The sequence below is a fragment of the Balaenoptera acutorostrata genome, chromosome 20, assembly GCF_949987535.1.
Source record: "Balaenoptera acutorostrata chromosome 20, mBalAcu1.1, whole genome shotgun sequence".
NCBI classification, from domain to species: domain Eukaryota; kingdom Metazoa; phylum Chordata; class Mammalia; order Artiodactyla; family Balaenopteridae; genus Balaenoptera; species Balaenoptera acutorostrata.
Genome location: NC_080083.1, coordinates 11,746,774 through 11,761,799, shown reverse-complemented (window position 1 = coordinate 11,761,799; position 15,026 = coordinate 11,746,774). Strand labels below are relative to the sequence as shown.

At 51.9% G+C, this 15,026-nt stretch overlaps 1 protein-coding gene and 1 long non-coding RNA gene across 2 annotated transcripts in view; one reads left to right on the top strand and one right to left on the bottom strand.

Annotated features, from left to right (window-relative positions):
• The first annotated feature begins 49 nt into the window (after positions 1 to 49).
• LOC130705890 (uncharacterized) overlaps positions 50 to 15,026 on the top strand; it is a 24,203-nt gene continuing 9,226 nt past the window's right edge. Inside the window, exons 1-2 of the long non-coding RNA XR_009006292.1 lie at positions 50 to 251; positions 4,644 to 4,717. This is a non-coding gene — a long non-coding RNA (uncharacterized LOC130705890). The remainder of the gene's footprint in view (positions 252 to 4,643; positions 4,718 to 15,026) is intronic.
• Positions 1,237 to 3,686, bottom strand: GGT6 (gamma-glutamyltransferase 6). The gene is given in 6 exon segments (XM_007177415.3): positions 1,237 to 1,631; positions 1,634 to 1,693; positions 1,696 to 2,250; positions 2,578 to 2,691; positions 2,774 to 2,979; positions 3,553 to 3,686. Coding segments are annotated over 6 exon segments (1,464 nt in total).

The window sequence follows — 15,026 nt, the reverse complement described above, 5'->3', positions numbered from 1 at the left end:
TCTTCCAGGTCGGGTCGCGGCGCATGCGCACTGAATTGGGTCGGCTGGGGGCGGGGCGGCCAGGCTCCTCTGTTCTCAGGAGAGATCAGGAGTTTGGATTTTATTCTGATTGTGATGGGAAATCACTGGAGGGTTTTACGCAGGGACAAGGCTTGATCCTACTTACACTTTTAATAGATTATCCTGCTGTGTGGAGGATGGATTGTAGGAGAGCAGAGTAGAAGCAGGAAGACCAGTTGGATCGGACCAAGGTAATGTGAGAAAATTCCAGCTAATTTGGAGCTGGTAGTGGGTGATGGAAAAGAGAGGGATGTTGGGTTTGGGGCTAACATCAGCGGGTAGACTGTGGTATCATTTGAGCTGGGGGAAGAATTCTCTTCGTTGGGGGGAGCAGTGAGGGGGAGGTGGTGGGATTGAGTTCTTTAAATCAGAGATACCTCTTACAGCGCGGCGGAGGAGTGCTACTGGCCACCCCTGTTTCTTGGCTTCTGTCTCTGGAGGATTGTCATTCAGAGACCCTGGCGCTCTGGGAAGCGGGGAGGTGAGGGCCAACCCTGGCCTTGAAATTCCACACACCCAGCTCCAGCCCCTTTTGTATCCCCTGAGACACCCAACTACTCACCCTCCTCTCAACCACTTCCTTGCTCTACTGTTTCAGAAAGTGAGAATAAGTGGTTTACCTTGTACATGTGGTGCCCCAGGAGTCAGAAGCTGAGCAGAAAGACACCAGCCCGGCTCTGTGTCCCTGGGTGGGCGTCTCCTATGTTGCCCATGGGCAAAGCCCAGACACCAGGTGCCTAAAAGGCTGATGTGAAAGTAACCAAGAAGCAGGAATGGCACGTGGCGTCCAGGAGGCTTGATCTTTGTTTCCAGCCCAGATGAGGGAGATCAGCAGAGTATGGCCTGAAGGGGAGCACAGAGATGCCAGCAGTGCGCCAGGATCTGCCCGCCCTGCCCAGAGGCCCAGAGTTTAGGGACGGGTGTGGCTTTCTTCCACCTGTCCTTCCCAGAGCTGGATCTGAACTGGTGTTCTTTCCTCATTGTCCTCAGGTTCCTTAGCTGAAAAAACTCAAGTCCAGGCGACTGATCAGGCCAGAAGTTGAGGGCCTAAGCCAGCAGTGGGCACATGATTGATGCACACTCTTCATGTACTCCATTGCTGCCGGGCCCGCTCTGCCCTGGCCTCCAGGCTTGAGACCCCTACTCCCACCCACCCCTGCCAGGCACCGCCCCACCTTAAAACCCCTGAAAGGAGCAGCAGCTACTGGGGACACTGGAGACATGGGCGTGCTCTGCGTGGGCTGCCACCTGAAGCAGGGTCCCTTGGCCACAAGCTCCGGGGCTCTCTGCTGGTCCTTGCTGGGCCTGGGTTTGGGGCCCAGCCGAGTGGCTGAGCAGTGTGTGAGCCATGACTCTGGCAGCTGCAGGGGTCCCTGAAGCCACGAGCCCCAACACAGCGGCCTCTGTGTCATCTGAGCTGTCAAGAAGGATGAGGGGACAGGCCCAGGCACTGTTTGCAGACTCGGCCACCAGGTTGCTGAGTAGAACCCCGGTGCCTGGGGACAGGTGTCCAGAGCCAAAGGAACTGTTGAGCGAGGAGGTGAGAAGGAGCACAGAGCCGCTGCTGTCCATGTGGCCAGGACACCGCTCCCGGGGGAGACAGCAGCTTGTAGGAGTGCTGGGCAGGGCTGTGACCCCCGGACTATAGAGCTGCCTCCAGCAGTTCCAGGAGTTCCGGGCCAGCTGAGGGGCTGGGGGTGGTGAACAGGATGCCCTGGGGCACAGGTAGCTGCAGTGCTGGCTCCAAGGTGGGCATGGGCCTAGCTGAGGGGCCCTCCAGCCCCAGGTCTCCGGCCAGCAGACTGAGTAGAGCATCCCCGGCAAGGTCTGGGGCTGGGGCAAGTGCAGCCCGGTGGAGCACAGCTGCCAGTTTGGGGTTGGTGGCTCGGGCCCCAGGGCCCAGGGGAGTCCCATCAGTGTGGCAAAGTAGGGGACAGAGGCCCTTTGTGCCCTGGGCTGCCAGAGCCCTGGCCAGGGATGTGTCTACCAGAAAGCCCTCTTGAGCCAGCGTGGTGGGGCCTACCAGCAGGTGTGGCCAGGGCAGGCTGCCAAAGTGTGTGTGTAGCAAATGCAGGGCAGGCAGAGCCCAGGGTAGCCCCAGGCCGGGGGCCAGGGTCTGGACTGGGCCTGACGTCAGGGCAGTTGAGTTGCCTGAGGAGCTATTATGGAAGAGGCCCCAGAACATGGCACCTGGGAGGAGACAAAGGGGTCACACAGGGGTCCGGGGCACTGACTGGTGTCAGGGGCACTCAGTAGTCCCAGGTGAAGGGTCACTGACTTAGCCTGGGGTTAGTGTTTACTGACTAGGCCTGGAGACAGGCATCAATAACCAGGCCTGGGGTCAAGATCATACTGATCTGGGATCAAGGGTCACAGCCTAGGGTTGGGGCTACTGCCCAAGTCCTACGTCCTGCTGACCAGCCAGCCTTGAAGGCCAGGGGCCACTGACTGCCTGAGTTCCAAGTTACTGATCATGCCCAGGGTTGGGGTCGCTGGCTGGGGTTGTGGGTCACTGACCTAGCCCTGTGGCGTGAGGATGCACCACCGCCAGACACAAAGCTGCTCCAACTCCAGCATCCACGACGTTGCCCCCGGCAACAAACAGCTCTCGACCCAGGTGGGAGCAGGTGGCTGCAGCAAGAAAGGGACTGTCTTGGGACTGGGACCTGTGACCCCGGCCCCTTCCCTCCCCCGAGCTGCTCCTAGCGCCGACCTGTAGGGCTGCTGTAGCCGCCGCGGTGGTACACGCCAGGCCTGTGGGAGTGCCTGATGGCTGGAGCGGCCCCAGAGCCCAAGGTTCCTGGAGAGGCACCGCTGCTGCGGAGTTGCCTTGCGGCCAGGGAGAAGCCAGCGGCCAGCAGCAGCAGCAGGGCAGCCAGCAGTTGGGCCCAGGCCCCGGGCAGACTGCCAGCCTTGTTCCTGCAGAGAGGGATGTCCTGAGCCAGGACCAGGCAGGCGGACGCCCAAGAGCCCAGCAGACAATTCCCAAAAGGTTTGGTCTTGCTTGCAGGAGTATAAGATTGCCAAGGAGAAAGGGCCTCCTGGCAGAAGCCCCAGCATGTCTGGAGACACAGAGATGGGAAGGAGCTTGGGGGAAACTGAGTCTCTGGAGAGGAGGTTGGAGAGGTAGGTCCAGCCAGTCTGGAGGGACGCCTGAAGGGGGCTTGGCAGGCTTGAGCAGGGCCCGGCCAGGTGTAGCCAGGACCAACCTGCCCAGCAGGTGCCTCGTGCACTAGGGGGTGGGAGCTGGGAGCCTTTGGCAGAGCAGCCGGCAGGGCTGACTTGATACAAATGTCCCTTCAGACGCACAGACCTTGGATTGACTGGCACAGGCCAGGCCTGGAGCTGCAGCCGGGGGTCCCCCCAACTCAACCAAGTTTCCTAGAGCTGACCAAGCACGGCGTTGTCTGGCGCTCCTTAGGGGCTCCAGAGGGAGGGACTTGCCAGCCTCAGTCCTGAGTTGCTGTGTGCCCAGACCCCTCCCTGACTCACCCAGAGGAGTCCTGGGGCCCCGAGGGATCTGGAATGAGCTGCTCCGATATCTCCCCCTCTTCCTCCTCAGACTCCAAGCTTGGTTCCCAGACCAGCAGCTTCTGGTAGAGCACAGGCCCTGCTGTGGGTTCCATGGCCCACGGTGCCTGCCCGCCTTCCAGGCTGAGTCTTGGGAGGCCCTGCCCGAGCCTGAGCCGGTGGGTAGGAGGTGGATGCACCCTTGGGGAAGGGCGGTGTGGAATCTAGAACAGGGCTGGGCAGGGCACAGGGCCAGGGAGGCTGTGAGTGAGCCTGCCCCGCTAGGGCACAGGGCCCGAGGGGCTCTCATGGCAGGGTACCCCGTTAAGGGAAGGAGGAGCCCAGTCCTAGGGCCACAGCCCCTGAGACCCAGAGCACCCGCAGGCCCCTCCCTTTAGGGGGTGCAGCCTTTGGATCCCGGTCCTGTTAAGGCTCTAATCTAGGGACGGGGAGCTTGAGTGAGAACTGCAGTACATTGGCTTGGATCAGGGCTCAGCATGTGACTAGTTTCCGGTATGGGGGTTTCTGGTCTCTGGCTTGGGTCAAGGCTCAGCCTGAGGCCACTCCAGGGGTCTGGGTTTCCCTAGCTGGGAAGCAACTTGGGTGGTGAAGGTACCTACCTCCCTGGGCACGTCATGTGGCCCTTATCCAGCAGGTGGCGCCATAGGGCTCTTGGGGAGCTGCAGCCTGGAAAGCAGGTGTTTCCATATTCCTTCACTCTGGGTTTCACTTCAAGGAGCAGTTCTGTGGGAAAAATCATAGAACTCCAAAGAGTGCTGCAGTCTCATCCGTTCTCCAGTCATCTCTCTGCTGACCACGCTCTACTATGAGCGCCTCAAACCCCAAACCCTCCGCTGTGCTCTCAGCAGACCATCTGTCCTCCCACTTCACATAACAAATCAAAGCCAACACAAGGAGCCCTCTATTATCCACCCCCAACTACAAACCCACCTTCCACCCCGCTCCAATGGAAAAGCCTATTCCCTGCCTCTGGTTCTGGCCCCGCCCTCTCCCACTTCTTACCTCCTGCTTCCCCAGGGACCTCACTCAGTGACCCCCTTCTCTCCTGTTAGCTTCACATCTTGTCTGCTGGTTCCTTCTCAACAACATTTAAACAGTGTCGAGTCTCCAGAAGTTCCTCTCCTAGGTATGTACCCAACAGACATGTACTAGAATATTCATAGCTGCCCTAGTTGGAACAGCCCCAACTTGGAAAGCTCACACACCCATTATCAGTAGCATAATTGTAGTCACACAGTGCAATACTCTGCAGCAGTGAGAATGAGGGGTCTACAATTGTATGCAATGATATAGATGGATCTTACAAAGACACGACGACTCAAAGAAGCCAGGGACGGAAGAGCACATCCTATTTGCTTCCATCTGTATAAAGGACAAGAACAGGTGAGACTAGTTTCTGCCATTACAGGTCAGGAGGAGGCAGAGAGGGCTTCTGGGATGCTTAGTGGTGTTCTGTTTCTCACTCTGAGGTTGCGTGGGTTCCTGATTGTGAAAGTGCATCCAGCTGTACATTTGTATCACGTGCACTTTTCTGGAGGTATATTGCATTTCAATAAAGTTTTTTTTAAAAAGCTGGAGTATTTTCTCCATTAAAACCACAGCCACAAAAATCATCCTTTCATCTCACTCGGCTCTCCAGTCACTTCTCTTTCTCTCGGCCTCTTCACAAGCAGGTAGAGTGGTTCTTTAACTTTGGTGTGCATTGGGAGTTTTTAAAAATCAGATTGCTGGGCTCCGTTCCCAGAGGTTCTGACTTTGTAGGTCTGGGGTAGGGACCAGAAACTTGCTTTCGGAACTCCCAGGTGATGCTGCAACTGCTAGCCCCGAACGAGCACTGATCTACAAAAGATACACACCTGCTGTTGCCACTTCCTTGCCTCCCATTTCTTCCCCCTCAGCCCACTACAAGCTGGTTTCCATCCCCAACCCGCCAGAGAAACCTTCAGTTTCTAGGTTTTCCGATTTCTTGGACCAATAACCTACCAACCAATCGGAGATACCAGCATAGGGTGGCCAACTTTTTATTTTGCCATGGCTTGGGTGTGGGGGGGTCACAATTACCATCTGTGTACATTTCATAAAATAATTTGATTTCACTTCCTGTTAATACAACGTGGGAAGGTTATAGTGTCAGAATGAAGGTCAGGCCTTCCTTCCTAAGAAAACGCAGCTGGGAACCTTGGGTGTCTATATGCCAACATTCCTGTCCTTAGAACTATGCCCCGGCAAACTCTTTGGGACCAAGACCTCCACTGACTGGGTCCGGGGGACCTTTCCCTGTGTGCTCTTTCTCATTCCCATAGCTCTGGGCCTGGACAGCACTGCCCCACACCCCCAGAGATGCCTATTAGCTAAGCCCCAGTTAGATGCCAGACAGGCTTCGGGGGTGAATAGTGGTCAGGCCAAGGGGCAAATGGTGCCAATCATTTCAGTGGGAGTTGGGAATGGAACTGGCTTCCAGAAACCTGGGTCTGGTCCGGTCTACAAACCTTAGCAATTGTCCAGCTATGAGACCAAAGAAAGAGTCTGGAGACAGTGACAGAGATGTCAACGATTTATTGGGTAGGGAATCTTACAAGTCTGAAGCAAAGTCCTGGAGGGGCACCCCACCGCGGATGGCGGATGGCGGGCGGGCAGCACACAACAAGCTTCATTACTCAGCGAAGAAGGAGGCTACCTTTTATAGGGGGAATTGACGTCAGGTTGACTCATCAGTTACCAGGGAAACCAGCGGCTGGGGCAGGGGGCAAGTATGTAGGTAGTTACTGATTAAGCCCTATGATTAAGAGGATTGGGTAGTCATGTGAGTAGGGTGTAGGTTAAGCAGGGACTGGTCAGGCAGGGGATGTACAGAGAGCAAGAGAAGCCATCTTGAGTGGCCTGACCACAGAGCCTCAGTCTACAGTGCTAAGATGATAACGGATAAGCCTCATCCCTGCAACTACACACACACACACGTGCACAGGTGTCTCTAAGTGTGAGGCGTAGGACTACAGATTGATTCATGCCTTCATCATTTATTTTTTAATTATTATGTTTTTGGCCACACTATGTGGCTTGCGGGATCTTAGTTCCCCAACTGGGGATTGAACCCAGGCCCTAACCAGTGGACTGCCAGGGAATTCCATATTTTTAAAGTTTTTTTTATTAAAGTATAGATGATTTCCAATATTATACTAGTTTCAGGTGTACAACATAGTGATTCAATATTTTTATAGGTTATACTCCATTTAAAGTTATTACAAAACAATGACTATATTGATGATTTCATTCTCTTAAAAGTTCTCAAATTTATCCTAATGGTTCTGCACATTAGAATCACCTGTAAGCTTTAAAAGCTCCTAATACCCAGGCAGACCAATTAAAAAATTAAATCAAACACTTTAGGTTGGAGATTCATCAGTTTTTAAAAATTAATTAATTTATTATTTATTTTTGGTTGCCTTGGGTCTTTGTTGCTGTGTGTGGGCTTTCTCTAGTTGCGGTGCGCAGGCTACTCTATGCAGTGGCTTCTCTTGTTGTGGAGCACAGACTCTAGATGCACAGGCTTCAGTAGCTGTGGCACGAGGGCTCACTAGTTGTGGCTCACAGGCTCTAGAGCGCAGGCTCAGTAGTTGTGGCACATGGGCTTAGTTGCTCCGCGGCATGTGGGATCTTCCCGGACCAGGGCTCGAACCCATGTCCCCTGCATTGGCAAGCGGTTTCTTAACCACTGTGCCACCAGGGAAGCCCCTCATCAGTTTTTTAAAAAGCTTTCCAGGTGTTTTCAATGTGCAGCCAAGGTTGAGAACCACTGCCTTATCTAGCCCGCTAGTTCAGTGATTTCTGCAACTGGAATCATTTCCAGGGACTTAAAAAAAAAAAAACCAATGTGCTAATCCCTCCCCTTCTCCAGTCCCACACCAATGGAGTCAGTATCTCTGGAAGCGAGCCTCAGTTATCAGGATAGTTTTTAAAGCTCCTCAGGTGATTCTAATGTGTAGCCAGGTTTGAGAATTGAGAATTGCTGCTTCTACTAATACCCTCATAGGTGCATTTACCAGGCATTCACTGGGTATCTCTTCTGTGCTGGGGGGAAGAGGGGATGGTGAGGAGCCTGGGAACAGCCAGAGGTTGGTTGTCCTCCAGCAGCAACCAACCTGGAAGGATATGGGTCCAGCAGTCAGCTTTTCTCCAGTCCCCTCAAGCTGACTTTCCTGCTCATCATCTCTGGCTCAGATCTGCCGTGCGTGTGCATGCACATGTACACATGACTTTATAACTGGACCTTGGGACATGCTGAGATTTGACTCTGATTATAAATTTGGAGGCAGTGAAGTGTGGTAGGGGTGGAAGAATTGGCTTTTCCTTGCAAGGTGACTCTGTGATGTGACCAGAATATTGGTATTAAAAAAAAATTAAGAAAATCAGCCCCGGTGATTATAGTTGCAGATATCACCAAAAAGGGGTTTTGAACAAGTCAGGAACAGCCTCAACAGACAGAGGAGGCAGTGTTAGAATGGGTGTATGCCATTTGCTAAGATAATTGTACACTCGGGAAAGACAAATACCTTTATCCTTCAGGGATTATTAGTTGCTGGCTGTGAGCTAATAATACCTAAATTGTTATTGCTGTGGTCCACCTGTTAAAATGAGGACTTATGACAGTTAAAGGGAAATTTGACCGAGATAGAGCTGGTGGAATTCTTCACTCATTCTGTAGCTATTTCCACACTTTCTGAGTACACAGTTGGAATAATATACTCTGCAACTACCATAATCTTTACATTATTTCTCAGATTCATAGAGTAAGAGCCTTTATTGTGGTAAGAGCCAAGTGGAAGCCTCCCTCTTCAATGCTCCCTCTATAAGCAGAATCCTCAAATCAATACCGGAAGAATTGCAAAGATGAATGCTACCATTAAAGACTTGAAAAGTGGAGGGGTACTGATTCCTATTTCAACTTAATTTAGTGGTTTGTATAATGCAGAAGACAGATGGGTCTTGGGAAATTACAGTAGGTGTAGTAACAAGAGTTAAGTCAAACTGCAGCTGCTATTCCAGGTATTTCTTTATTGAGGAAAATGAACACAGCCTCTGGCAAATGCTCTATTCTCTAACCCAATAAGCAGAGAATCCAGACGTCTTTTGTTTTTACCTGGTAGGGATAGCAGTACACCTTCACCTTCTAGCCTCAAAATGATGGCAGCACAGCTTCTAATGTTCAGTGTCAGGGATACAAGCTGGGGCATCTGGTGCCCAGATGAGATGGAAACAGTGGTACCTTCACTAGACATTTCTGCCCCATGATTTTGAGCATTAGATCTGGATGCATAGCCTGAGGCAGTTCTTGAACAGCTCCCCACGTCACCCATCCACTTTCTGTGCCCACAGACCTTTCATAAATTTATTTTCTATTTAATTCAGGCAGAAGTATGTCTATTGCTTACAACTAGTAACACTGACTGAGACACCTACCTTTAGGAGTCCCTGGAGGGCAGCAGACATCCTACGCGGCTTGAAGTGGGGACCAGGGACGTGTCTCTTGATAGAACCAGGATTCTTATCTCCAAATACTGAAGTCACTCACGCAGATGAACAGACCTGAGGTCAGTTATCTCACTGGCTGAGCTTAGGCCACATGTGTGCCCCTTGCCAGTAGAGGAAGAGTATGTCTTAGAGCCAGACTTAGAATTGGGGAAGTTCAGCTCCAGTAGGAGGTCATTACTTGGTCAGTTTCTTTTCTGAATATTTCTAAAGCAAGAAAGCCTGAATCAGGAAGCACCTCCATTGCCCCTTTCCTGGCAGCATCTAGTTCTTTATTCACTGCTTTAATCTCTGTCAAAAGTGTTCCAGTTGCCTCTGGGTACCGGTCTTCTCCTGGTGCTGAGAGCCTCATGTATCTTTGACGTTACTTCCTGTAGTGGGTCTGTCAAGTTTTCGAATGCCTCCTCTCTCCACTCCTTCCTAAGAGCATCCAGATTTTCTACTGGGGAATTATTCCTCCCCACCCCTCATCGTGTGGAGTCCTAGTGAGAAGTGGTGGCAAGTTCAAATATTTGGGACTGATCAAGCAAAACAAAACAAAACCCTCATGACCACTAGATGGTAGTGGCACACAATGAGCTGTATGAGCGTGGCTCTGGGACAGGACTGCGCTCAAGGGAAGTCCCCCACAGCAGGAGGCGTTCTAGGGATAGCAGTGCTGGACCACCCCCTGAAAGGGAAGAGGGCAAGGGGCCTCCCGGGGCAGAAAGGACTCCAAGAGGGGGTTTATGTGTCTAGGTAGGTCTCTGGGTCAGACAACTTCAAAGGGCAGCAGTGGCTTGGGGTCTTTTATAGCTCTGCGGTTTGTCTTATCTATGGCCGGCAGATGTTGGGTGAAGTTTTGCAGGGTGTGTAAAGCAGGCAGGTGCTAAGGGGCTGAAAATATGCTTATTAGGGCTATATTTAAAGCAACTGGATGTGTGCAAATTTGAGTTTGGCCCCCGGAGGGGGGGACTTGTGAGCTAATGGATCCCAGCCTGCTATGAAGTAAACACCATAGGGGCCAACACACAACACAGGGGTTATCTATAGCCCTTTTATTGATATATGACAGGCTGATAATAACAAGTGCCTGTCTCCCGCCTCTCTCTCCCACTACAGAAGGGGAGGGAGCAGATCTTTCCTCAACCCACCCTGCTGGTATAGACAAGGGGCACTGTTTTCTGGGGCTAACAGTTGAGAGAGACAGAGAGAGATACAGAGAGAGATACAGAGAGAGAGAGAGAGACAGAAACAGAAACTAAAACCCTGCACTACCTGATAGGTCTCTGGGTCCACACTCTAGCTCTGAGATGGGGTTATCAGTCAGGCTACACTCTGGTCTAAGTGTCAGTGGACCCAACAATGGCTCGAACAAATAAGGGCTTATTTTTCTCACTAGTTTAGAGTTAATTGGCTGCTGCTTTTGCTTTGGGGCTCCCCAGCGTTGGGACTAGTTATCTATGTGCTCTTCTTGGTCTTTCCCCATGGTATCCAGGGGCTGTTTGAAACACCTCAGCCGTTGTCCTGGCAGGAAGGAGGGGAGGAAGGGACAGCACCAGTGGTGGAAGTTCTTGCTGGAAGCCCCCGACTGATTTCTGCTTTTGCCTCTGTGGCCAGAACTGAGTCACACAGCCACCCCCGCCAGCTGCAAGGGAGGCTGGAAACGTAGTTCATGGATCCTCTGTGAGGGAGGAGAGTGAGGGAGGGGCTGGGGGCTGGGCACGGCTGCTGGGTTAGGCAGCCTGTGTGCGCCGCCTCGGGGCACTGTGTATAGCTGATCATCCTGGAGCATGAAGTCCAGGGGCTGTGCAGGGGCCCCAGCCCTCTACTGACAGGATGTGTCCCCAAAGTCCAAATCAGGTTCAGCAAGTAGTCTCAGATGCAGGTGGTTAGGAGATCGAGAAGGCAATGATTGATTTCATGATTTCCCTAACTCTTCCACATTTGGGAAACTGAGTCCCTGGCTGTGGTTCCTCAACACGGAAGACCATTTTGGGCATTATTCACCTGGGGCCTGAGGTCACCAACCCCCTTCCAAACTCATAGGCAAAGAGTAGAGTTTAGGTCATCACAGGAAACAGACTTCCCAAGATCAATTAAGGTATTAATCTCTCAGGTCTGATTTGGGAAACTTAAGCTCAGTCTCTAAATCTGGGACTGAATCACTCTGAACAAGTTATTCACTCTGTGCCCAGGTTTTTCCATCTAAAAAAATCTCTCCTTGCTACTAAATGATGGGGCATAATGGTTTCAGGAGCGCGTGTGCTAGAGTTAGCCTGCTTGGGTCTGAATTCTGTGTGACCCCCTCCAAGCCTCAGTTTCCCCACCTATAAAATGAGGATAGTAACAGTTTGCATAAGTAACTCATTATAAGCACTCAACACGTTAACAGTTGTAATTGTTGGCATTACCAATGGTATACCTGTCTTGCAAGGCTATATAATAAGTCCTTTTGGTTTTGCGATTGTAGCATCCTTTATAGAGACCTACACACAATTCCTTGGGAAATATATTCAGCTCTGAGACCCCTTGCGTTTGTGTGTGCCGTGCCACTGCCTGGAGCCCACCCCTGCCCCACCTTTCCGCCCAACAAGCATCTATTCCTTCATCAAGATCCCACTCAAGGGCTTCCCTGGTGGCGCAGTGGTTGAGAATCTGCCTGCTAATGCAGGGGACACGGGTTCGAGCCCTGGTCTAGGAGGATCCCACATGCCGCGGAGCAACTGGGCCCCCGTGAGCCACAACTACTGAGCCTGCACGTCTGGAGCCTGTGCTCCGCAACAAGAGAGGCCACGATGGTGAGAGGCCCGCGCACCGCGATGAAGAGTGGCCCCCGCTCGCCACAACTAGAGAAAGCCCTCGCACGAAACGAAGACCCAACACAGCGAAAAATAAATAAATAAATAAATAAATAAATAGAGTAGCTATAAAAAAAAACAAAAAGATCCCACTCAAAGGTAACTCCCTTAATTACCCAGCCTTCTCCACCCACTTGTCCAGCTGAGTGGCATGGCCTGTGAGCTCCAGCTCTCCAGGGTGGCAGCCACAGAAAAACCACTGGGCGTCACTGCCCAGTGTGAGGATGCTTGAGTGTCTCACAGGACCCGAGGGCCTCAGAAACCGCCTGGAGCCCAGAGAGGGGGGGCTGCAGGGAGCTCTTTCTTCTCTCTTTCTCTCGGTGCATCAGCTTCTACTTTTTCTCTAGTTGCAAACTGGCTGTTTCCCGTCCACATGATAGACAGCAGCTGTCACCCACCCTCCAAAGCCTACATCTCCTCTACTCAAGAGAGCAGCCGGATGGAACTGAAATCTCCTGGTCCTAAGTCCAAATTCCTCAGGAGAGGGGCTTATTGGCCCACCTTCCATTAGCTGCTCACTCCTGACCCAGCCAACCGGGGCGGGGCATGGGGAGGAGCAGGGCTGGATGGTGCAAATACAGTGGTTCCCGCTGAATTGAGTTGAGGGGGGCAGTCTCTGAGAAGGGAAATTTGTGCAGGAATTTGAATACAAGCAAGAAGCCACCCTGTTGCCTACTTAGAGCCCTCTGCACGTTCAGAAGGTGTGTCGCCCGCATGCTCCGATCCCAGCAGGGCCACTCACACTTTCCTTCAAGGTATATTAGTTAAGGTTCTTAACTGAGCAAGCTTAGCCAAAAACTTCTGAGAGCTAAAGCCAAGAGCAGGACTATACTGGGGCATCTCATAGAAAGAGTTGGTTGTTCAACTCCTTGCATGAGAGGACCCAGGGGAGCTCTGGGGATGCGGCCACAGGAGTTAGTGACCCTCCTCTCTAGATCCTCTAGTTATTTCCTGCCTCTATGCCTTTCTGTTTCAAAATCCCGATTCCCAGGAGGCCGACTCTGACCAGCCCTGATGGGTCGCTGAGCAGTTTGGCTGGGGAGGGCAGGATATATCTGTCATATGGACATGGTTGTGGAGCCCTCCCTGTGTATATTGGCGTGCAGTTCTCAGAGCAGAAGGTTTTGGGAGCTGGGGAGTTAGTTCAGGCCATAGTGAGAAGAGCCCTGAGTTTGGGGCCAGGAGTTCAGCCTTGCCTGAACCTTTACAGGGACCTTGGGCAAGTAGCTTGCTTTCCCCCAGTTCCCTGTGAACCTCTGTTTCCTCATCTAAAACTGGGGAGTTGGGCTGAAAGACCACAGGGATCCCATGACATTCTGTCCATTCACACGTTCTCTTTTTCTGGAACTCACCACCCAGGAGCTAAACTTTTGAGACGTCCCCAGAAGGGTCTGGGAAATGTAAGCAGATTCTTAGAGTGATCAACTCCTGCCAAAGACTTAGGGACCCAGCACGTTTCATTCTATGCTGCTCAGATGACACTTATCCACGAATAGACCTCAAGGGCTCAAATACTGAGGATCTTCCTATGGTATCAGGAGATTGTGAGAGAACAGGGTGCGTACCAGCTTGAGAAATAGGCGCTCTTTGTTTTGTCTTACTACTGACAGGTTAATCTCTCTGTTAACATAAAGCCATCCTTTCCTTAATTTTAACTGTCTCAAATTTGAGGGACGCTAACTCCCCCCATTAAAGAGTCTTCGTACCTAATTGAGATCTTCCACTTAAGTGCCAATTACGACCTAAGGAATGTAATGGGAAATAGTTCCTAAAGAAATTGTCTTCTTCCAGGATTTCCAGAACATGCCAGGGCCACAATTCTTCAGCGAGGCTCAAACCAAGCCAGCATCTGGTTCTCTGTGATAACTTCATTACGTAATTCATGTGTAAAGGTAAACACAACAATAGGTGTGAATGTTGCAGGACAGCTGCATCTAGCACTCTTCTACTTCCTTTCTGGGCTTCAGTTTTCCCAAATGTACAATGATTGAGTTGGACTAGATACTTTCAAAGTCTGCACTCACAGCCTCAATGTTTACGACTTCCAAGACACACTGATTTTTCAAGGACACAGGTCAAGTTGAAAGAAATTAACATGGCGTCTTACGATGTTGACTGCCGGCTCATGTGTGATAAAAGAGGACATGTTTCCCTATTTCTGCTCCCACCTCTCGGCTTCTTGGTCCTTGGGGCAGAATGCGTACCAGCAGAGAGCAGAGGTTACCAATTTTCTTTTCAAAGACATCCTGAGATAAGATAAGCATCTTTCAAAAATCAGCATCTACACTTCTTGACTTCTTTCTCCAATACTCTATTGAAATTGCCTTTGGCAAAGTGTCATTGGCGATTGCCTAATTGCCAGATCTAGAGGATGTTTTCCTTTCTTGGCCTACGCTGGAGCGTTCGCTGATCGCTGACCCGCTGACCACCTGTGCCTCCAAACATTCTCCTACTGTGGCATCTGTGATGCTATGCTTTCCTGGCTTCCTTCAGCCCCTCGGAGGTTCTTTCTTAGCCTGCTTGTCGGTCCGGTTCTTCACTCAACCGGGAAGTACTGGTGTCTTCCGGGGCTCAGGCCCAGAGCCCTCCTCCAAGCTCTTCAAACTCTCACGCGTTGCTTGGCTTCCACTGCCGCCTGTCTGCAGATGTCTCCCTGCCCTCTGGCTGCGGCTGGACCTTCCTCCCCACCACAGGGTCCTCGCCCTCAACGTGTGAGCTCGTCACCTTCACTCCCCAACCCCCACCCTCACTGCCCAGCCCTCTGCCTCCCAAGCTCCCTCTCAGCAAAAGGCGCCCCGATTCACCCTGATACCCAAGCCAGAAGCCGGGGAGCCGTCCTTGGCCCCTCTCCCTTCCTCGCCCTGTATATCCAAGCGGTCCCCAAGCCCCAGAGCCCCTAGACTGTCCGGACTCTGTCCCTTCTCTGCTTGCTGCCCCCCACCCCCGGGAAGGGCTTCTCATGGGTTATCTCACCCACAGGCGCCCTAGGAGGAGGGTGTGACTGGAGAACTTGAACTGAGCTATGTGTGACTCCAGAACCCAAACTCTTAGCCACTGACTTGAATCTGT